The 24,073-nt window shown below is 44.8% G+C and overlaps 1 protein-coding gene across 4 annotated transcripts in view; it reads left to right on the top strand.

The window, feature by feature from the left end:
• CXADR (coxsackie virus and adenovirus receptor) overlaps positions 1,513–24,073 on the top strand; it is a 66,261-nt gene continuing 43,700 nt past the window's right edge. For 2 of the 4 annotated variants that reach the window (XM_018051967.1, XM_018051901.1), the window contains exon 1: positions 1,519–2,003. In XM_018051967.1, the coding sequence (XP_017907456.1) occupies positions 1,769–2,003 (235 nt within the window). In that variant the 5' untranslated portion in view covers positions 1,519–1,768. Of the gene's footprint in view, positions 2,004–24,073 lie in introns of all 4 variants that reach the window. The other 2 variants (XM_018052077.1, XM_018052031.1) reach the window with 2 other exon arrangements.

The following is a 24,073-nucleotide window of genomic DNA, read 5'->3' as shown; positions in this document are numbered from 1 at the left end:
CCAGGCAAGAACACTGGAGTGGGTTGCCATTCCCTTCTCCAGGGGAATCTTCCAGATCCAGGGATTGAACCTGGGTCTCCCAACTTGCAGGCAGATTCTTTACCAACCCAGCCACCAGGAAAGGCTCCATGAGGTAGGTGCTATTTCCAAGTTACTTGCCAAGTTATTGCCCCATTCTGGAGAACTCACCTACTGCTTTTCTCCTCTAATTCACTCCTGATAAGGAACTCCTGGGTACACCAAAGTCTCTCAGTAGTTTACTGTCAGAGATAGTAAAACTCTGCCTGCAGTGCAGAAGACTCAGGTTCGATCCCTGGGATGCGAAGATCCCCTGGAGAAGAGAATGGCAATCCACTCCAATATACTTTCCTGGAGAATTCCCCGGACCGAGAAGCCATGGTGGCTACAGTCTATGGGATCACACAGTCAGACACGACTGAGTGACTAACATTTTCACTTTCAGTTATAAATAAACATTATCTGCAAAGACCAACCAAGGAGAAGTAGCAAAATGACAGAAGAACAAGTATGGCCAGCCCCTGGAGGCAGAAGCGACATCGCAGGGCTGACAGGGAGAGTCTGGAGATTCAAGATCTCATTCCCAGGTCTCCCGATCACCGCCCTCTTCCCCACCCCCAAGCCTTTAGCCGTCCCTACTTATCCCCACTTTTCAAACTCATTGATCCTTGGCCAATCTCAGGGCTGGAATAACCTTCAAACACAAGGGAGGAAACCCAATCTGGGTATTTCCCAAATTAGCTCCATCATTATTGAAGACTCGGAAAAGCCTCTAGCCTTCTAGTACAACAGCCCAAAGGACCCTACCTTATGGGAGCAAATGCCCAGGGGCTGCCCAGTTGGCTTCCTCCTTCGAGGTGGCACTAGTGGTAAAGCTTCCCTGGTGGCTCAGACTGTAAAGAGTCTGCCTGCGGTGCGGGAGACAGGGGTTCGATCCCTGTGTCGGGAAGATCCCCTGGAGAAGGAAATGGCAACTCAGTCCAGTATTCTTGCCTGGAAAATCCCATGGATGGAGGAGCCTGGTGGGCTACAGTCCACAGGGTCGCAAAGAGTTGGACACAACGGAGCGACTTCACTTCACTAGTGGTAAAGAACCCGCCTGCCAACGCAGGAAACATAGGAGAGGCAGGTTCGATCCCTGAGTTGGGAAGATCCCCTGGGGGGGGGGGGGAAACCCACTCCAGAATTCTTGCCTGGAGAATCCCATGGACAGAGGAGCCTGGCGGGCTACAGTCCACAGGGTCGCAAAGAGTCGGACAGTTCAGTTCAGTTCAGTCGCTCAGTCGTGTCCGACTCTTTGCGACCTATGAACCTCAGGACGCTAAGCATACAAGCCCACTCCGGGATCCTTAGGTGGGAGAGCCCGCCCCAGCAGCAAATCTCCAGAGGTAGGAGGCGTGGCTGGAAGCTCCTACCCCTTCTCCTCCGAGGGTGGGGTAAGTGCAGGCTGGACCAACTGCTTTAGCAGCCCTTTTGCGTCGGGGGTCAGGTGGGCGAGGGTTGTCTCGTACCTTGTCTTTAAGCCAGGGTACGACAGCAGTTTAAATCGTCTGGGGAGAAGAATAGCTGGTTCGACCCACGTGCACCAACACGATTTAACTGAAGGCATGGAGGCGTGGATCCAGGCGCCGGCTTGGGGCGAGTGGCTGCTGGAGCACCTCAACTCCCGAGCTCCCCGGGGCAAGAATGCTTTCCCGGGAGGGTTCCCCGGGCTCCGCGTTGCCGTAGCAACCCCACGCACCCGACGGGGATGGCGCGGGCCGCCTTGGCTTCGCTACTACCGGAAGTGACGTATTTCACCTGCCGAGCGAGGACGGGGTGGGACCAGGCTGCGAGGTGCGGCCGCCGCCAGCCAGTCGGGAGCGCGCGAGGAGACCGGAGACTGAGACCCCTGGGTGAGGGCCGCATACCTGCCGTCGTCTCCCACGGCCGGGCCGCCACCATGGCGCTTCTGCTGCGCTTCGTGCTCCTGTGCGGAGTGGCGGGTGAGTCGGGGGGGCGGTTCTGTCCCTCGGGTCCTCCTCGCCTGGCCAGCCCTCGGGCGCTCGCTGCCCGCGGCCACCCGGGAACAATGAGGCGTGGGGGAGGGGGCGATTTGGGGGCGCTGCGGCCGGCGGTGGCGGTGCGCGCCGAATTGCGCCGGGGTGGTTCTGCAGCACCCGACGCGCGAGCCGCGTAGGTGGGGTCGCTGGGAGGGGAGCCAGGCGGGGACGTGGGGTGCCTGGTGGCGGGGGCGGGCAATGTAGTGAGGGGGTACCGAGCCCCGGGAAGAGGGGGCGGCGGCGGTGGAGGGGCGCCCCTGGCGCGAGCGGGTGGGCGCGGCGTACTGGGTGCGCCTGGCGCTTCTCCCGGACTATTCTTTGCTGCCGGTGCAGGCTTTGCTTTATTTGCTCTCGCCCTTTCCCTTGTTGGCTGCTGTGCCGTGTCCGTCCAGGGTTACCCGATTTCAAAAGCCTTGGGCATCAGCGGATTTTCAGGTGTCTAGCTGCCCAAGCCAGGAGACCGAATTACAAACGCCATGATTAAATGTTACACTGAGCTTCTCAGCGCCTTTGATCGTCCAGGCTACCTCCAGGAAAGAGGCGCAGAGCGATCTGTAGGCTGAGCATTCTCGGTCTCTGGGAAAAGGCGAGCTCGAGCTGTACAACTAGACGGTAACTCGGAGAAGTAAACCGTGGAAAATCGGAAGTAGGTTCCAGAAAAAAAATGCAGTATTGATTTCGGCAGTCGCCGGGCCGAATGCAAAGGAGAAATTAGTAACCTTGAGTTTATAATGTTTTGATTCATGTTGATGATAAGATAGGATGACTTGTACGGGGTAATTCCGAAAGGATCCGCCAAGTACATGTTCCACTGAGCCTTTATCAAGGGAGGGGGAAAAGGCTTTTAAAATAATGTGGACAAAAGACGTACTCATTTGATAGTTTTAAAAAACGGATTTGTTTCCATGTCCGGGCTTTAGCCTACTGATCTTGTTATGTCAAAGTAAGCACTTGTCGCATTGTTGAGCCAAAAGATTTCAGTAAACCACTCACAACAAAACATCCATCGGTGGGACCCTAGGACGCACACTTTGTGTAGCCCCGGAAGGATAATTTTAAGCATTCTGAAGCTGGATGGAGTGGCCCGTTGTGTTGGGATGGCTCTCTACTTCCTGTTGAAACGTTAATTCCATTGTTGGATGCCACAGCTGTGAGCATTACTCATGGGATCAACATTCTATTAACAAGTCTAATTTTCGATCTGAGTCTGTGTAGCATTACCTCCACCTTTTTAATGCTTGTCATTTCGACATGGCTGAAATATCCAAAGTAAAGCTTCCGGAAAAGATGAACGATCAGTTACCATTTTAGGTGATAGGTTTTCACCTTGTTTTAGTCTAGGACTAAACTGAAGAAGTTGAGAACATTGTGATCTCTGTGGAAAAAAAAGGAGAAAAATGTTTTAGGCTACATCTAAAGCAGAGAAGTGGAGGAATATAAACTTTATAGAGGATTCTCCCTCCCCTCCCCCCAACCATATCAGGATAATTTCATATTTTCTGGATGCCTCACCTTGGTAGGCACAATCTAAACCCAGGATATTTTGATAGGTATAGAGTCCTGCTGCTTGTAATCTACACACTATGGTACAGTGTACATCTCTTTAAAGGACTATTGTCTTCAACTAAACTAGTTTTACTTCAGTTTTCTGGCTTAAGCAGCAACTCAAAAACTGTAATTGATATATGGCTTTGAGTATTTCTTCGGATACTTCTTGACACTTGAGAACTTTATTGCCATGAACTCACTTTGAGTGGTAACACAATTGGAATCTGTTTTACAGTTGGCGACATAAGGTGGAGGCTGTCATTAAAAATGAGCCATTAGTAGATCGTCCTCTAGCGCTGTCTCTGTGTGGGTTGCAGAGTTTTGTGGGGTACTCTGGTTGCTGGTGGAACACTTTACATTGCCTTCCGAGTAGCAAGCCGTGCCGCTAGTAGTTGCAGTAGTAATAGAGTAGTAGCAGTAATAGTAAAAGTAAGGCTTGATTTTGCAGTTATTAAATGCCAGGCACTGTTGTAAGGGCTTTACATACACTTATTTAATGTACCTTGCAGCCCTGGAGGATATGTATTGTAATGATCCCAGCTGCACAAATGGAGAAACTGAGGCATGACGTGGTTTTATAACTTTACTTGCCAAGATCATAAATTTCCTCCTGAATCCCTGCTTTTATCACTGTGCTATGACTTTCCTCTTTGGTTACCTCTGATCGTCACCCTAAATTAATGTCACTGGTTATCTGTCATTTATTAAGCACTTTGGTGACCACATGCCAGGTACTGAAGCCTTTTATTAGTAGCCTTTTATTAATAATTTTATAATCATAGTCAAATATTTTCTGACACGAGGATCCAGGGCTTGGACTGGGGTTGCAAGCTTATATGGCGCGTGACCCAGCAGCATTGTTGTCTCCTAGGGATGGCAGTGTTAAACATTTGAGGTGCTGCTGCTTTTCACAGTATCAGTCTGAGTGAGAATAAAGCACTGGCCAATGAGTCTGGTCTCCAGACTACTTGTTAGCCATTCAGTGACAACAGGACCCTGTTCTCTGTGAGCCTCAGTTGGTTTATGTGTCAAGAATACTTATTGCTTTGCTTTACCAGGAGTATTTTCCTTTACTTAAAAAAAAAAATGAAGATTATTAGATGTGAACTTTATTCCCTCTATATGCCTGTCTCTTAAGTACATGCCTGTATTTATACCACAGAAGTCCCCATTATACCTGGGCAACAGTTGCTTTTCCTCCAAGGCAGGCCACCCAGCATTGGCTCCTTACCGTATCTGTTGTGGGGTTTCCATAAAATTACCCAATATATCTCACTGCACTGGGTCTTGGGCCTTATCTGTGTTGCTGTTCACTGTTACAGTCCCAGTGTTAGCTTGTGGTGCCTAGCAGATAGCAAGCGTTCAGCAAATGTTGAACGACCAGACGTTTTCAGCCTCTTTGCCACTAGGCTTAAGGATATGATACAGCTGTCATCAGTTACATCTCTCATTCTCTCCTGGTTTCACCCCCCTACTTCAATTGTCAAAGGTATCAATAATCACATGCCAAATCCATCCATTTCTTTGGAGCTCCATGACACCTCTTTTGGCTCCTTCCTTCCCACTCTGTTCTCCTGCCCTTCTCTGCCTTCTTCACTGCGTCCCTTAAATGTCAGCTACCCCCATGATTTGACCCGTAGCCATCTTCTCAGTCTCCATCTGAAACCTGGATGACTTAATCTATCCGTCACTGCATTCTCAAAATAGTCACTAGGGACTTTAAAATGTTGCCGGCTCACCTCTCCTTTGATTTCTGGGCCACTGTTTCCAACTGCCTTCAACATTCAGCCTTCCACTTTGCATGCGCTTGAGTACCTGAGACTCTGCAGGTCCTCAGCTGAATTTAGCATTAGTTAGCTGATTGAATGGTCCAGTCATTCAAATATTTATGGCCTGCTGCATACTGTGGTTGTGCTGGATGTCCCGACAATTGTACAGGATTTTGCAAGATGTGCAAGATTTGATGGCGTATTCCCAGCAGATAGAGATCTGGAAGGAAACTCAACTTGCCTTGGGAGCTGAGACATTCAGGGCATATAAGGTATCTAACTAGCCCTTCTTTTGATGTTCAGCTGAGTCAGAGGGACGTGTGGGGTGGAGCTTAAAGTTTTGCACGCTAACAGGTTCCGCGTGATGTCATTGATGACTGCACTTTGGGCAAAGGCCTAGAGACTGTGTGGAGAGCTTAGGGGAGGATCGCTGTCTGTCAAGTAAAGTGTTGTCTTGCCCCCTGCTGCCCAGGGGTGGCACTAAGAAGCTCATGGAGGTGTTAAAGAAGAGAGCCTGTACATTGAGAGTGATTCTCTTGAAGAGTGTAGAGCTCCACGGTAGATCTGGAGGCAGGGAGAACCATAGCTCCAAGGCAGGAATCCATCTAGGATGACCTGGACATGTGCAGTCCCTGGAAATACAGCAGGAGTGATGCTGGGCCCCCTCTTTCATCTGAAAAATTGTTCTGAGGGCAGTGCAGTGGAGCCCAACCAGTATCTGGTTGAATGAATGGGCAAGAAAAAGCTGGAGGGAAGGAGTAAGGCTTCTGGCTTGAGTGAGTGGTGATGTCGCTAATCTACAGGGAATCAAGAAAAAAGAGGCAAATCTTAGATGACTGAGCTTTGGACCAGTCGTATTCTCGGTGGATGCCTGAGGGGAATGGAGGTGAAAGAAATCCAGTGGGAAGATTCCAACAAAGGACTGGATCTCAGGAGAGCAGCGGAGATGGGTGGTACAGAATTGAGAATCACTGCTGATAGTTTGGCATCTATGTCAGGTTAACCAGGAAAAGCAGGTAGGACTCGAAGAGAAGGTGAAACTTAAAGCTGTGGAACATCAGCGTCTTACTAGATGGCGGGAAGTGAGGAGCTGGGGACAGTAAGGAGTGATGGGAATGTCAGAGAACTAGAGGATGAGGAGGTCCCAGAAAGCGATGAAGAAATGAGACCAGTGGGTCTTACTTTAGGAAATGGTTGAGAACATTTGGGAAGTTACTGATTCCAGAGAGAGGACAGTTCCTATACTGAGAGTAAGGCTAGATTTTAGTACATTGAGGAGTGGACATCAGGTAAGTAGAGAATGTACTTAGAGATGTACTTTTCACTTGCCATTGGTTTGATAGTATGTGTTGCTGGGACTTCGCTGGTGGTCCAGTGGTTAAGACTCCATGCTTCTGTTGCCGAGTAGCAAGGGTTTGATCCCTGGTTGGGGAGCTAACATCCCATATGCGTGTGTGCATGCTCAGTCATGTCCGACGCTTTGCGACCTCATGGACTGTAGCCCGCCAGGCTCCTCTGTCCATGGGCATTCTCCAGGCAAGAACACTGGAGGGGGTTGCCATTTCTTCCTTCAGGGGATCTTCCCAACCCAGGGATCAAACCAGCGTCTCCTGCATTGGCAGGCAGATTCTTTTACCACTGAACCACCTGGGAAGCCCTTTTAAGATCCCACATGCCCAAAAGACAAACGCAAAAAAGTAAAAACAAAACAAACAAACAAAAAAAACCAGTGCATGTTGCACATGTGCCCTTAATTCCAGGGGACAGTAGCAGACTCCATGGGAGACTGTAGAAACCCGAAGATAAGAGCTCCAACTTGTAAGTGTATGTTTAATAAAGTGTGTGTTTATACACACACACATACACTTTCTCATGTTCTTTTCCATTCTAGGTTATTACAGGGTACTGAATATAGTTCCTTGTTCCATACAGTAGGTGTTTTTTGTTTATTTAGAACTCTCACTTCCAACCACCCCCACTTGGAATCTTGTTCACATGATTATTCTTCCTTGAAACAGTGTATTCCTCTTTACACTCACTTCAGGACTCTGAACGCTTTGGCTTCCCATCTCATTTGTCTCTTATGTAGGGGTTCCCATCAACTTTAAGGAAGCTTGAATATCCTTCCTGACATGCCCTCAACCCTTGTATCCCTCCTTAAGCACTCCCCTGTCTCTCTTTTCTCCACCAGATCTCTTGAAGGAGTTTGCTGCATTTGCTGACTCCAGTGACTTCCTTCAGGTTCATTCCCGTAGAATCTCATTTTCAGCCCCCTCCTGTGAAACTGCAGCGGCCGCTGTGGCTGCATCGCACAGTGGACGTGTCGCACTGTCACCCTCTTAAAGCGAGAATGGCTCTGTTGACTAAGCTCTTTTCCCCTTGAGTCGTCCCTCGTCGTCCTTAGTGGATCCACTCTTCTCCCTCTGCCTAAATGTCCGTTTCTGGCTTCGGTGACCGTTTCTGTCCCTACAGCCTCCAGCTGGTCTCTGGTCTCACTCACCCGAAGCTTTGCCCATAATGTCAAACCACTCGCTCAACACCGCTGCTTACACTTTGCACGGGCATCACCAATCAGTCGAACCTGTCTCCACACCACTGTTCTCTCGCACATTAAATGGCATTTTCAGCCATCAGACTCCCCAGGCAGAAATCTAGGCACCTTACTTGACTTTTCCTATTCTCTCCTCAACTTACACCCATGTTTCTAGGTCACTTGTATCCTTCCAGCCACCACTCGTAGTTCAAAGAGTACTGCCATCTCTTAAGATGGTTGAAATAGCTTTCTAAGTGGTTTCTCATTGAGTGAATAAATGGGGAAAGATGGACCAGGCAGGAATTTCTGCTTGTTGGCTTCAGAAGAGACGTGGAGCAGGGGCAAGAGCATTTGAAGATCAAGAATAGGTATATCATTTGAAGAGGTGAGCAGGGCTGGGCCCAGTGTCCTGCATAGGCTTGCTTTGTGTGCCAGTTCTGCCACGTGCGCAGTGTTGAGGTGAATTTGTATTACTCCTCCAGTCTCATCGTAATCCTCTGCTTGCAGCCTGTTCTCCTCCTCCCTTCAGTTCCTCCTTTCCTCTATCATACTCAAGTGTAAGTAATTAAGTAAAGGCAAGAGTTGAGACTGGTAGCTTTTGTTTTTTTCAAACTTTTTATATTGTATTGGGGTGTAGTCAGTTAGCAACCTTGTGGTAGTTTCAGGTGAACAGCGAAGGGGCTCAGCCATACGTGTACATGTATCCATTCTCCCCCAAACCCCCTCCCATCCAGGCTGGCATGGAACTTTGAGTAGAGTTCCATCTGCTGTACAGTGGGTCCTTACTGGCAATCCATTTTGAATATAGCAGTGTGTACAGACCTTCCTGAACTCCCTAAGTATTCCTTTACCCTGCTTCATTTGGTGGCCAGCAAGTTAAGGATGTGAACTTTAATTTGATGATTATTAAAGTAGTTAACAGGCTTCCCTGGTGGCTCAGATGGTAAAGAATCTGCCTGCAATGCCAGAGACCGAAATTCAGTCCCTGGGTTGGGAGGATTCCTTGGAGGAGGGCAGGGCAACCTACTCCAGTATTCTTGCCTGGAGAATCCCCATGGACAGAGGAGCCTGGCGGGCTAAAGTCCATGGGGTCACAAAGAGTCGGACACGACTGAGTGACTAAGCACACAGCACAAAGTAGTTAATTATTTAGGTAGCCTGAAAAATAATTAAAAGCCAATGAAAATGAGCTTATGGCTTTATCTTACTGTCTTTCATCCACCTTGCTTTTTAAATGATTTATTAAAATATTCATTTGTTGATTTATTTTGGCTTTGCTGGGTCTCATTTGTGTCTCCAGAGCTCTTCATTGTGGCATGCACACTGATCAAGTTCCCCAGCCAGGGATCAAACCCAGGCCCCCTGCATTGGGAGCACAGTCCTGCCCACTGGACCACCATGGAAGTACCTTGCATTTCTAAAGAAAATAATGTTGTAGAATAATTGTTAGATTGATTTTGAAATTAGATTGTTAAGAGTGTGATGCTAAGTGGAAGTAAAGAGCAGTCACCTTCTCTAGCTCTGGCTCCTTTATCTTCTACCTAATTTCTTCAGTGGGGCTGAAATTACAAATGGCAGAGAGTGAGAGGGTGGGGCACTCATCCTGGCACAGCGATCTGTGCAGGCAGGACACTGGTAGTTCCTGGTTTGGGGATGTCTTGGGAGCCTGTTATCAGTGTTCTTTGTAATGTGTTCAGTATGTTGACTCCATTGCTGTCTCCACAGGGAAGAACATGGGCAGGAAGTTGAACATGTTTCTGCATTGAGCGGCGAGATGGTGACTTAAAGGGACATTTTATCTCTTTAGTCCTTTTCCACTGGTTGTAGGCTTTCCCTCCCCTCATGGACTCACCCTTTCTGGTTTCTAATAATGAGTTAGCCAGTTGAAGTTTAAGCCTTAAAGGCCTTTGCTTGACTCAGCAGTATTTGCAGTTCATTTTAATTGGCAGGATTCCGGGAGAAGAAAAATGATTGCCTGCTCTGTTGAACAAGAGGAGGTAGGATAAGGGACAGTAACAGCCTATTTTTAGGGTGGGTGTGAGATCGGGGACATAGTTCAGTTTGTCCTGTGATAGTTGGTGAGAAAAAGGATTAATAGTCACATTAACCCGTGTTTACATACTGAGACAATGCACTTTTCTTTAGAGACTATTAAATCACTTACATTCTTTCAAAGGTACTTTACAGATTCGAGTGGGAATAACTTTGTTTCATTTATTCCTAAAAAATATCAATAAAACTGCGTTTAGATTTTGAGAAGCAGCAACAGAGCTCATCACGGTTCCCTTTTCACTTCTCCATAGTGTCACTGTATGTTCTGTGTGAGTTTTATAGGTTTCTCCAAAGGAAGAAACACCGATAAAAATGCTCTCAAGGAATCTCAAGGAATATGCAGATGCAGTGAAATCAAGTGTGCTGCACCACATCTTTGTTGAATTGTTAGAGTTACTCGAGTTGACCCTCCTCAGCTCTCAGACTCCCCAGTGAAGAGTGCTTTGAACTCTTGAATACCAGGCGATTCCCAGGGGGGTTTTCTTTAATGAACCAGACAAAAACTTCCAAGTGTTTGTGCCCTAGATAGTTCTACAGTAAGAATTGAGAAGACTCTTTGACCTACTTGGTTGTACAACGTGAAATCTGAGACTTATAGAAGGAACTGGTGACTCGGGGCTAGAAGAGTATCTTACTGTGTTTTTAAAGACAATTTCACACGCATCTCATTTGAATCCAGTCTCCTGACAGCCTATGAGTAGAAGGGACACTGTTTTTTTTTTCCTTTTTTTTTTCCTAACAGGAATCAAGTCATAAAGCCAAGGCCTAAGGCCTAAGTCCAGTAAATTATGGCATTGGTCCAGACAGTGCCGTCCTAGTAGAAACATAATGCAAGCCACATATGTCATTTAAAATGTTCTGGTAGTCACATTTAAAAGTGAAAAGGAAAAGGTTGAAATTAATTTAAATATAATTTTGTTTAACCCAGTATATATAAAATATTAATTCTATATGTGGTCAAACTGAACATCAGTAACATTTTTTTTCATACTGAGTCTTCAAAATCTGGTCTGTATTTTTCCTGCAGCACATCTCAGTTTGCACTAGCCATATTTCATATGCTCAGTAGTTGGGTGTGGCTATCACACTGGTTAGCACAGGTCTAGAACCTGGAGCTTTAATTCCAGTCACCTTCCACTATTATTTAGTTTCAGAACATGCTACTGATTAAAATAGCATGGGTGTGGCGTGCCATCAGAACAGCTTCCTCAGTGGGAAGTGCCTTTGGAATTGCTGTCATGAGATTTTATCTAAAATATTTGTGTCACATAATATTCCTGTTGGCAACAAGTTAAATAAAAGTCTCACTTCATATTTAGTTTCTTCAAATCATTAGAGAATTATATAAACTGTCTTTATTTGATAGCTATATGCATTTGTATTTTAGATATAAGGCCAAAACCCAAATATAGGGGAAAAATAATATTTTTAGCTTGCCCATGAAGGAAATAAATGCATTTATGGAAATACCAAAAGTAAGGATAGAGTGGTCCCTGGTGATGGTTGCTAGGGAAATTTGAATTCATTTTGGGATATTAGAAAGGAAATCATGCCAAGATTAAGGCAGTCAAGTTAAATATACTTACAACAGGAATTTTTTTTTTTTTTTTTTTTGGGTAACCTTTTCCTTACTAACGTCACGGTTTTTCATAAGATCAGTTTATTTTCTTGTTCTGCTATAATCTCTTTGCTTTTTTATTTTCTGTGATCTCTCTAAGACACTCCACCGGAGTTTTTTGTTGTTGTTTTCGCCATGTACTCACTTTTTCCTCTTTCATGTTAATTAAAGGAAGAAAAGAGAGCCTGAGGGTTTTTTGAGCAAGAAGGCAAAGGCAGATTTCTTAAAATGGAGCGATACATACTATTCTCTGAAGGTGATGAAAATATTCACCATGGCAACGGATCTGCTTAACCCATAATGCAAAATACCCAATTTGCATTTGTTTGTCAGAGAATTCTGAAATTAGCATCTCTGTATTAAAGAACATGAGGAAAGTAGTATACTACACAGATTGAAAAAGGCTGACACTTAATTTTAATCAAGAAATGAAATTTGAGTTCTTTCCTTAGATGAGTCTGTTTGTATGCCCTTGAGGAGAGGAGGAAGGAGTGGGTCGCAGTCCAGTTCCACAGATGAAGTCTGTGTGCTCACATTCCTAACTCCCCCGTTTGGCTTTACATTGTAATTTGTGTTTTAACTGCTCCTGATTTATAAGTTACATATTCAGTTTCTCATTCAGGACTGCAATCGCCATAGAAGAAGTTTGGGGGAATAAATAATATGTACATGTGGGTTAGGTCTGGCAGTAGGTTCTTTTGGAGACAGGAGGAAGATGTCATTCCAATACTGTGGGCAAGCTTCAGTCTGGAGGAGGGTGACTGGCATTTAATCCTGAATAAAATAAATAAAACCATAAATGAGTAGATAAGTAAATGAATAAATAAAGAAAAACAGGTACAGATTAGGGCAGATGTGCTGTGTGATGTAAAAGCCATATGGTTTTCTGATTATTCTCTCGAGGACCCACTGGCTTCTCCAAACCATTTCCCCCTTCACCTTGTATGCCAGCCCTTCAGCCCACTGTTCTTACTGTCCACTTGGCTACAGTTTTGTGTTTTTTTTAATGTACATTTTTATAAAGCATCAGAAATATAAAGGGTGGAGCCCACAGCGAGGCTTATTGGATCTTAGTTCCCTGACCAGGAGTGGTAGCAAGCTCGCCAAGTCCTAACCACTAGACCACCAGGGAATTACCAGAACATCATGTTTTTTTAACAAAGACAAAATAAAGACAAGTTTTCTGCTTTAATTCCTTCACCTTTTAAAATTCATTTTTAAATAAACCTTTGATTTCCCTGCTGGCTCAGACAGTAAAGCGTCTGCCTGCAATGTGGGAGACTCAGGTTCGATCCCTGGGTTGGGAAGATCCCCTGGAGAAGGGCAGTGGCAACCACTCCAGTATTCTTGCCTGGAAAATCCCATGGACAGAGAACCCTGGTAGGCTACAGTTCATGGGGTCGCAAAGAGTCGGATACGACTGAGCAACTTCGCTTTCTCTCTTTTCTTTCGCTTGTAGAAAAGCGTGCTGTGCTGTGCTTAGTCACTCAGTCGTGTCCAACTCTTTGTGACCCCATGCACTATAGCTCACCAGTCTCCTCTGTCCATGGGGCTTCTGCAGGCAAGAATATTGGAGTGGGTTGCCATTGAACTCGGGTCTCCCACATTGCTGGCGGATTCTTTACTGTCTGAGCCACCAGGGGAGCCAGAAAAGCATGCAGTTTAGAGCATTATTTACCAGTGAGAGAGCATAATCACAAAGCAGACACATCTATACAATTATCATCCAGGTCAAGAGACAGAACAAAACCCACCATCAAAAGTCCCCTCGTGCGCCCTGCAGTCATTTCCGCCCCTGTCTTCTGCTTTCTAACAGCATAGATTGGCGTCGACACTGTATACACAGAATTATACAGTGCATGCTTTTCTGCCTGAGCTTGGCTTCCTGTCACGTTGGTACAGTTGCTTCTGTTGGATAGCTCTGGTTTATTCATTCGCTTTGCCATATGGCATTCTGTCATGTGACTACCACAGTTGATTTGCCCATTCTACTGTTGATAGACATGTTTCTCCTCTGGTTTTCTGTTCTCATGAAAAATGTGGCTATGACGTTCCCAGCCACGTGTTTCAGTGCACACGGTAACTATGAATGGCATTTCTGGGGTCTTGATTACACACCTGTTTAGCTTTAGGTGATGCTCCCAAACGTTTTCCAAAATTAATTGTACCAGTTGACACTCCCTTCTATAGAGATGAGACTTGCTCCAAATCACTGCCTTTCTTCATTTTGTTCTGCTGCGTGTACAGTGCCACACCATTGTAGTTTTCTTTTTTAAATGCTTTTATTATGGCAAATTTCAAATATATATAAACTAGAAAAAAATGGTATGATGTTATGATATAAAATTAGAAAAAACATGATAAATGTTATTTATCATACCAAGAAATAGTGGGATAAATGTCCTCTTCATCAGCCATCAGCTCGTCACCGTTGGACTCATGGTACCATTCTGCAGTCTTTCCACTCTTCTCCCATTCCTTTTCACATATTAAAGATTTGAACCAGTCTCCAAAAGCCTCTCTCAATTCAGTCACTCAGTTGTGTCTAGCTCTTTGGGACCCCATGGACTGTAGCACACCAGGCCTCCCTGTCCATCCCGTTCCCAGATCTTGCTCAAACTCATGTCTGTCCAGTCAGTGATGGCATCCAACCAGCTCATCCTCCTCTCTTGTCCCCTTCTCCTCCTGCCTTCAATCTTTCCCAGCATCAGGATCTTTTCAAATGAGTCACTTCTTCCTGTCAGGTGGCCAAAGTATTGGAGCTTCAGCATCAGTCCTTCCAATGAATATTCAGGACTGATTTCCTTTAGGATTGACTGGTTTGATCTCCTTGCAGTTCAGGGGACTCTCAAGCGTCTTCTCCAACACCACAGTTCAAAAGCATCAATTCTTTGGTGCTCAGCTTTATGGTCCAGTTCTCAAATCCATACATGACTACTGGAAAAACCATAGCCTTGACTATGGACCTTTATTCGCAAAGTAATGTCTCTGCTTTTGAATATGCTGTCTAGGTTTGTCATAGCTTTTCTTCCAAGGTGCAAGCATCTTTTAGTTTCATGGCTGCAGTCGCACCTGCAGTGATTTTGGAGCCCAAGAAAATAGTCTGTAACTGTTTCCATTGTTTCCCCATCTATTTGCCATGAAGTGATGGGACCAGGTGCCATGATCTTAGTTTTCTGAATGTTGAGCTTTAAGCCAACTTTTTGACTCTCCTCTTTCACTTTCATCAAGAGGCTCTTTAGTTCTTTTTCACTTTCTGCCAAAAGGGTGGTGTCATCTGCGTTTCTGAGATTATTGATGTTTTTCCCAGCAATCTTGATTCCAGCTTGTGTTTCATCCAGCCCAGTGTTTCTCATAATGTACTCTGCATGTAAGTTAAATAATCAGGATGACAATATACAGCCTTGAGGTACTCCTTTCCCAATTTGGAACCAGTCCGTTGTTCCATGTCTGGTTCTAACTGTTGCTTTTTGACCTACATACAGGTTTCTCAAGAGGCAGGTCAGGTAGTCTGGTATTGTCATCTCTTTAAGAACTTTCCACAGTATGTTGTGATCCACACAGTCAAAGGCTCTAGCATAGTCAATGAAGCAGAAGTAGCTGTTTTTCTGGAATTCTCTATCCACATATTTTTGTGCCTCTTATATTCTAGGTAAATACTCCATGTCTCTCCTTTGTTACAGCAGAAGAAATGTCCTTCCCTCGAATCTCATTTAAAATTGTCTTATCCCTTTTTTCTAGGTCTCATTGTTTCCTTCAGTCTCTGCGTGTTCTGTGTATTTAACCTCCCATTCCCCTTTCCTTCTGACTTTATAAGCATGCTCTATATTTCTCACTTCAAAGCAACCTTTCCTTGATGACATATCACAGTGCTATTTTTCTCCTACTCTTAAGAGCCACGTTCCTCAAAATAGCAGTCGTTTCTGTCTTTGCTCACATACTCAACTTCTGTAGTTAGGAATATCCCTCCCCAACCTGAAGGCTTTAATTAAAAAAAAAAAAATCATATTTGTTCTAGGTTGCCAGTGAGGTTCTGATTGCCAGATCTAGTATATACAAGGCAGTGTCCTTTATTTACATAACAGATTTTGAGTTCTGTATCTAAGGTGCTGCTCAGTGTGAGGGATAAAAGATACTTCCCCAACACTACATGAGTTCATTTCCTAGTAGGAATGACGGGTTTTGGAAGACAACAGTAAGTTTTCATACTGGATACTGTTTATCGAAGGGATGATACCTAAGAGCTTTACATGCATTATTGTATTTAATCTCTATGTGGAAGTAAGCATTCTTACTGCTAATGCTCACTTTATAGTAGAAAACATCAGTACTTAAAAGACTAGAAACTTGCCCTGCCTAAGCATTTGGTAGGGTTTCCTAGATGGTGCAGTGCTGAAGAATCCGCCTGCCGACGCAGGAGACCTGGGTTTGATCCCTGGGTCAGGAAAATGTCCTGGAGTAGGAAATGGCAACCTGCTCTAGTATTCTTGCCTGGAACATCCCATGAACAGAGGAGTCTGGTGGGCTACAGTCCATGGGGTCACAAAGAGTTGGACACGGCTGAGTGACTGAGTACGCACGCACGCAAGCATTTGGTAACCTCGGTTTGAAATAGCACAGCTCGGACTCCAGAGCCCACGCTACTTGTAGGCAGAACTGCTTGCACAGTTTAGCCTGCTCATATTTCAGAAATGGCTCACTTGCCGTGAGGTAAGCCCAGACAGCTGTCAATACTGGCATTGAGTTGTGCAGGGAAGGGAGGGGATGGGTGTTGGGGGAAGGCTTCTTGTTGGTTGGTTGCTTAATTGATGGTCTAAACTTCGGACATATTTAGATCTGAAAGAGATAATGCAGTTTAACACCTTTAATTTATGTTTGAGCCCCTGAGAAACAACATGTCCAAAGTGATAGAGGTTTTTTGTGTGACAAACTTGACAACAGATCCTAGTCTGGTATATCTCTTGTTTTAAAAATGGGGCAGCCCATACGCCTGAACTTTGTGCTACCTAAAATGCTGTCTTCTTGGAAATCTAGTATAGGAGAGGAATAGAGAAAATTCCAAACCTTCTTCCACCACAGTGACTGGAAGGGGGTCTAATAATGTACTCACTGTATTATTTTGTGGTGATTTTTTTTTTTTTAAAAGGAAATCTCTTAATGTCCAGGGCTGTTGGCTCATGGACTTCTGCTTGCAGGGTGAGTGTGGCTTGGGAGCCAGTCTGCCTCGATTTGTATCTTGCTCACTTAGTAGCTTAGGTACCTCTTACCGTCTCTGTTTCGTCACTGTAAAATTGAGATAATAGTAGTAACGCCCTCAGAGTTGTTATGAGACTTGAAGGAGTTAATGTGTATAAAATGTTTTGAGAAGTGCCTGGCACATAATCTAACACCCATGGTGGCTCAGACAGTAAAGAATGTGCCAGCAGTGCAGGAGACCTGGGTTCAATCCCTGGGTCAGGAAGATCCCCTGGAGAGGGGAATGGCTACTCACTCCAGTATTCTTGCCTGGAAAATTCCACAGACAAAGGAGGTTGGTGGGCTACAGTCCATGGGATTGCTAAGAGTGAGAAACGACTGAGCAACTCACCCTGGCACTTAATAGATACTCGGTCACTGCTCATTACTATTTATGGTTAAGGTGATGGTTTCCCTATTTCCATCTCAGTTTATTTTCTGGGCGCTTGCTTTTTGATTACTCGCTGGGGTTGGGGAGCTGAGAGTTGATTTTTAAAAAACAGCATAGGAAAGCAAATAAGTATACCTAATGTTGTTTCTCATTGTTATTAACTTATCTGACTCTGTTTTATTTTCTTAGCTCAATGGTACATATTAACACACTGTACTGAGTAACACATGGGAATTAACTATAATTCCAAGGACAGAGGAGCCTGGTGGACTAAAGTCCATGGGATCACAGAGAGCTGGGCACGACTGAATGACTAACACTCACACACTAGGCAGCAAAGAGGGTAATTTCTACCTTCCAGTGTTTTTTTTTTTTCCTCTTCCGGAACAATGTTTGTTTAAAGGCCTAGTTGGAGTAGTTAACTACCCTTAACATATAGTTTTTCTTCTTCTTTCCTAAAAACAAACGCTTAGTATTTAGGTGACTTTTAACATTGCTAATCCCAAAGCAGCTCCCTGGTGAGAAGGAAATTGGCAGATTAGATTTAGGGTCAAGGAAAGGGTCTAAATAGCTTCGCAGTTGCGTTTTTGCAATATTTAAGACAGGATTTAAAGCGTCCCAGTGAGTTGCTTGCTAACCCGGGCATCTGATTTGTAGTATTTGTTAATCAGACATACACAAAAAAATTATACTTGTCCCAATCAACTTCTTAAACATACCACTTCCTGATTTTCCCAGTTTATTTTTTAACATTGCCCTAATGAATCATTTTTCAGTGTTTCTGTGTTTTGTATATGTAAGATTCCTGAACTTCATATTCTGAGCTAAGCAGTACAACTGAATGTGTTCTCTATTTAACATAGTAACCTTTATGACATTCTTTAATATTTCTCACAAAAGGCAATATCAAATAAATTCTTTATAAAAATTGACACTAAGATCATCATAACATATCCCTTTTCAAGCAACCAGAGAATTATGCCAGACCTTTGGAAAATGAAGTTAAATTACTCTTATTTTTATTCCTAGTTTCTCTTTTCTGTTAGTATCTTTGGAATGACTCCAGATATTTTGAGAAAACATGCATAAGTATATAACATTTTTCTCATTTTGCTTCATGTTGTTCTGGAGGGAGTTGCAAGATAGACAAGCAACTTTTTCTTCATCCCTAGTTGTGATTTTAGTGAAGTGAAAGTCACTCAGTCGTGTCTGACTCTTTGTGACCCCGTGGACTATACAGTCCATGAAATTCTCTAGGCCAGAATACTGGAGTGGGTAGCCTTTCACTTCTCCAGGGGATCTTCCCAACCCAATGATGGAACCCAGATCTCCCGCATTGCAGGTGGACTCTTTACTGGCTGAGCCACAAGGGTTGTGATTTTAGAATATTCACAAATTAAAGTTTTGATGTCATACTTCTTTCACATTAACATAAATTTGCAGGCTTCCCAAGTGGCGTGAGTGGTAAAGAACCCACCTGTCAATGCGGGAGATGTGAGATCCCTGGATGGGGACGATCCCCTGCAGGAGGACATGGCAGCCCACGCCAGTATTCTCAGCTGGAGAATCCTGTGGACAGAGGAGCCTGGCAGGCTACAGTCCGTGGGGTCGCAGCGTCAGACACGACTGAAGTGACTTACACACAACATAACTATACAGTTGAATCCATATTAATTTCTTATCACATCCGCTAATATTTCTTGTGATGTGAATATTAAAGCAATAAGCATCGGTCTTTGCTCCTGTTAGCATATAGCCAGGCTTGCTCAGCTCCCTCTGAGCTCCATGCATCCCCAGTGGCTTCGCTCTTCCTTTACTCTGCTAGATACACAGTCTGCCCATGGCCCTCCTTCCCAGGACTTTCCCAGAAGGTTTCATGATCTTTTCTCCCATCAGCATTCCTCTTGCAAACAGCTCCTTCACCTTCACTCTGCCGGAAACTCCTGCTCTGCGCTTAAACTAAGCAGTTTCTTCTGAGGCAGGTCCAGGGTGTGTCGAATAAGGCTTGGAACATGCCCTCCAGAGATGAAACCCTGGGACCCTGTTAAGCAACTAAAAGTGTGTGCTTAAAGGGTGTGCGTGCGTGCTCAGTCATGTCTGAGCCTGCCAGGCCCCTCTGTCCGGGATTTCCCAGGCAAGAATACTGGAGTGGGGAGTCACTTCCTCCTCCAAGCGATCTTCCCGACCCAGGGGTGGAATCTGTGCCTCGAGAGTCTCCTGGATTGGCAGATGGATTCTTTATACCCCTGAGGCTTCGAAGAAGCCCTCAGTTAAGTGTGGGAACTTGGTTTGTGCCTGCAGTAGAGAAGCAGGTTGTGTAATTGCGAGCAGGAAGCAATTAGCACTGCCTGTGGGGATGGGGGGGAGGGGGAGGAGGCCACAGGTGAGAGGCGTGGAATGGCTGCCAGGTGCTTCCAGTGGGAGAAGGTGGGCCTTGCAGACAAGGGGAATGTGTGCAAACACAGATGCTCCACAGAGTGTATGCACTTAATTCTGTCTTCCCCCTTCCGTGCTTTCTCCGGTATCTTTGATTTCCTTTGATGATTGGCCCTTGACCAGAATGCCTTCACTGTTGTGATTCCATCTTTGATAGAAAAAGACCTTAACTTATTTTCACCGACTTTTAGCTGCACCTTGTTAATTTTTCTTCACTACTTTGAAATGGAATGTCTTTCATTCGGGTAGATTCTGTTTCCTTCCTCTTACACAAAGGAGCTACATACTTGTGCTGTAGCTTTTCTTTTCCTTATTTTTAACCCAAGCACTAGAAATTTTGCTCTGCTAAAGGAAATCAGTGATAATCAAGAAGCTTTGGCTTCTAAGTCAAATGTGAACTATTCACCTAGGGTGTAGGGTGGGAAGTTACCAAGTCCAAGTTTGCTCTGCTCACCGCATAACAGGCCAATGAATCCAAGACAGGAGGAGTTGAGGCAAAGAAGAGACTTCATTCAGGGAGCTGGCTGACAGAGGATGGCAGGCTAGCTCCTCAAAATATCCATTTTATCGGGGTGTGGATACCAGGTTCTTTTATAGATCAGAGATGGGGAGAGGTGAGGAAGCAAAGTAAAAATGCCATTAATCTTGGAAACACCTCCTAGAATAGTAAGCCTCAGGCAGGGCATGTGTTAATTTCTTCCTTCTTGCCATGCGCAGGTGGACAGGGTTCTGAACAAAGGCACTCTAGTTTAACAGGCAGTTAGAGGGGTGGGAGTCTTAGGGGCAGGCCTTTCTGTATGATTAATAACAAAAGCAAGTAAAGAAACAGTTCCAACATGGAGTCAGAATTGGCTTCTTCTCTGCAAAAGAGCACTTCCTGAGTGTCACTAGTGGAAAAGAACCCACTTCAGTGCAGGAGTCATAAGAGACTCGGGTTTGATCCCTGGGTCTGGAAGATCCCCTGGAGGAGGGCATGGCAACCCACTGTAGTATTCTTGCCTGGACAGAAGAGCCCGGGGGGCTACGGTCCTTCTGGTCGCACAAGGTCGGACACAACTGACTGAAGCGCCTTAGCATGCAGGCACTACAGCAGAAGGACGCACAGTAAAGAAGCTGCTGCTGCTGCTAAGTCGCTTCAGCCGTGTCCGACTCTGTGCAACCCCCTAGACCGCAGCCCACTAGGCTCTGCCATCCCTGGGATTCTCCAGGCAAGAACACCATAGTGGGGACAGTAAAGAAGCAGCCTCAGTAAAACAGGGTACGTGCTCGTGATGGAGGCCTTATCCAGTCAGTCAGTCAACCGATAAGCCCTCCACCACAAGCACGTACCCTGTTTTACTGAGGCTGCTGCTTTACTGTGTGTCTTCTGAGGCAGTGCGTGCATGCCGAGGAGCTTTGGCCATGTATGACTCTGCATTGGGTTGTCAGTTGCTGGACTGCTGTTTTTGGATTCAGTCTCTCGTTGTTTAGTTGCTCAGTCATGTTTGACTTTGGGATCACCAGGATCACAAGGTCCTTCTCTGTCCATGGAATTCTCCAGGCAAGAAGACTGTAGGTTGCCATCCCCTTTTCCAGGGGATCTTCCCAACCCAGGGGTCGAACCTGTGTCACCTGCATCGCAGGCAGATTCTTTATCACTGAGTCACCAGGGAACCCCTTAATTGGGTACAAAGAATGCTTTCTGGGGAAGGGTCTGGCCTGAGACCAAACTAACATGATTGCCCTAAAAGGTGGGCTTAAGCAGGGAAGGCAGTGTTGTAAAGTGTGTGGGTGCTCAGAGTGGGGGTACTAAGCAGCTAAAGGTGGGGAGGTGCCTGGATATAAAGGGTGCTGAGGAGAATAAAGGCATCTGAGCTAGCGTGGACCCACCAGAGGTTTTCAGACCAGGCAGTGATACAGTTTAAAAAGCAATGTGTAGTGAACACTCTGGGTGAAGCATGGAGATGGTTAGAATGAAGTAGAGTGGGTGCAGGGAAGACCTCAGGCTTAGCCTATGGGAGAAATAATAGAGGCCTGAATGCGTTACGGAATCCGAGCTCAGCCTGCTCACTGCACGGCAGGAATTCGGAATTTGGAGATTAGAAAAAGCAAGCAGAAAACCGGGAGATGTTATTTCAGTCACTGCCAAAAAGGGACATGACTCAGCCAGTTTATTTACATAATCTAGTACTGAGCTCTTACTAACAAGACTCTGCAAACACTTAGGGTTGATCATGTGCTACGTATTTCATCACATTCTGAATATAAGGTTGAGTAAAATTGTTAAGAAGGTTTGTTACATGATTTAGTTTAGAGATCATGTTTGAACTTGAAAGTAGTTTACGAGTTAAACTATCCCTCATGTGCTGCATAAATAGAATTGGGCAGTATTAAGAATATCCAGAGACGCAACATGAGACCAAGTGTCTGCCTTTGTCTTCTACGGTTTTTGATTGATGCATGCATCAATATTGAAAAACTATGCCTCCATGCCGAGAGGCCCCTACAGAGTTGCTAGGAAACCCAATAACTGTTTTGTACCATCCTGAGATTTTAATTCCTTTCTAGTGCAACACAATGAAGAGTAGTTGAATGTTTTAAACATTTTTGGAAAACAAAGTACTGCAAGTCTTTAAAAGTCTGTTTAAAATTTCTTATAGCAGTATACATATTGAGGAAATCTCATTATAAAATTCACCTTTCTTAAAATCTCTGTTGTGAAAAATAACTGCTAACAATTTGTCTATCCAGATCACTTTTATATACATGTAACTGTTTTCTAAGATACTCTTTGAAAGAGAAGTAATTTTATGTATCAAACAGGAAAGAATGGATGATACTATCATGAAAACAAAGTTACATTTCATTCTAATGATGGTAGTGTCAGTGCTGAAAACATGAATTAGGAGGATTGGAACTTTTACTCAGTTTAGATGTCTCAGTGATGCCTTCTTGACTTTTCAATTTGATTTTTATAAAATAAAAACTTGAAGCACAGAGTAACTAGGAGGTTTTAATTATTTTTTCTATAGCAAATTTCATTCTTGCCTCCATATTTTTGAGCTGTCTTGATTCATTTGAAATGGAATTCTCTATCTTAGATCATTTGTATGGTATTCATTTCCAGACCAGTTAGATGCAGGCAACAGTTATAGTAGCTGTAGATAGGAGATCTTCAAATAGCAGGACCTTCTGACAAATTAATGCTCTTTTTCAACATTCCTAAAATTGATCAAACTTACAATCCAGTCACCAGTTATTTTCTACTAATGTGCAAGGAACCCAGCAAGAGATAAAAGCCACAATTTCCCCAAACCCTGATGGAGCTAATGAATCAGGGTATACATTTTAAAAATTTTCTTAAAAATACAAGGTGGTATGGGAAGATAAGTTCACTGATGTCTGGAAGATGAGGCAAAAACCATGGAGCCTGAGTCAATTTCACAGTAAAGTTTATAAAAGGGAAAATAAAAAAATAGTATACATTGAGTGCTGAACGAGTGGTAATACAGATAGCAGAAAGTAAAGTACTGTGAGCATTCCAGGAAGACAGAAAGAAAAATCACTGTAGTCTGAAAAGATAGCAGAATGCCTTAAGTGAATGAAGCAGGACTGGAACTGAGTTATTAGAAGTGATAGAAAGTATTCATTCAGAGAATTGAATATTAATCAGGAGAATTAGTTGTAATTATACATATAAGTATCAAATCATACCATCTAAACTAGAAATATGTACATGAAATGGAGATTGGGGTAGTATGGACTTTGGGGGATGGTAAGTAGTTCATTTGGGCTGAATCAGAGATTTTGGCGGAGAAGGCAATGGCAACCCATTCCAGTCCGTGCCTGGCAAATCCCATGGACAGAGGAGCCTGGTAGCCTACAGTCCATGGGGTCACTAAGAGTCGGACACAACTGAGCGACTTCACTTTCACGCTTTGGAGAAGGAAATGGCAACCCACTCCAGTGTTCTTGCCTGGAGAATCCCAGGGACGGGGGAGCCTGGTGGGCTGCCGTCTATGGGGTCACACAGAGTCGGACACGACTGAAGCGGCTTAGTAGCAGTAGCAGCAGCAGCAGCAGCAGCAGCAGCAGCAGAGATTTTGGATGGCATATCATTAATATTTGCTGTTTAACAAACCAACCCAAACTTAAGAGGCTGTAAAACAACGATCGTGTGTTAGTTCACCGTCCTGTCTGGGCTCAGTCCTGGGGCTGCAGGTGGTAGGTGTGGGGCTGGGCCTGTGTTCCAGGGTGGCCGTGTGTTGGGCACTGGTAGCTGTTGTGCTCACACCTCAGCCCTCTCTTAGGTCATGCATATGGTGACGGGTGGCAGGGGTCCTAGTGGGCCAGAGTGGGAGCAGCAACACCTCCCGAAGCCTGGCTGCGGGAGGTTCAGCGGGACTCAGGCCGCAGGCTGTTGGCCAGAAGCAAGGCCAGCTTCTCGTTTAA

This window comes from Capra hircus, chromosome 1, assembly GCF_001704415.2.
Source record: "Capra hircus breed San Clemente chromosome 1, ASM170441v1, whole genome shotgun sequence".
Taxonomy (NCBI): Eukaryota; Metazoa; Chordata; class Mammalia; order Artiodactyla; family Bovidae; genus Capra; species Capra hircus.
The sequence above is the reverse complement of the archived record's forward strand: the minus strand, read 5'-3'. Positions and strand labels throughout refer to the sequence as shown.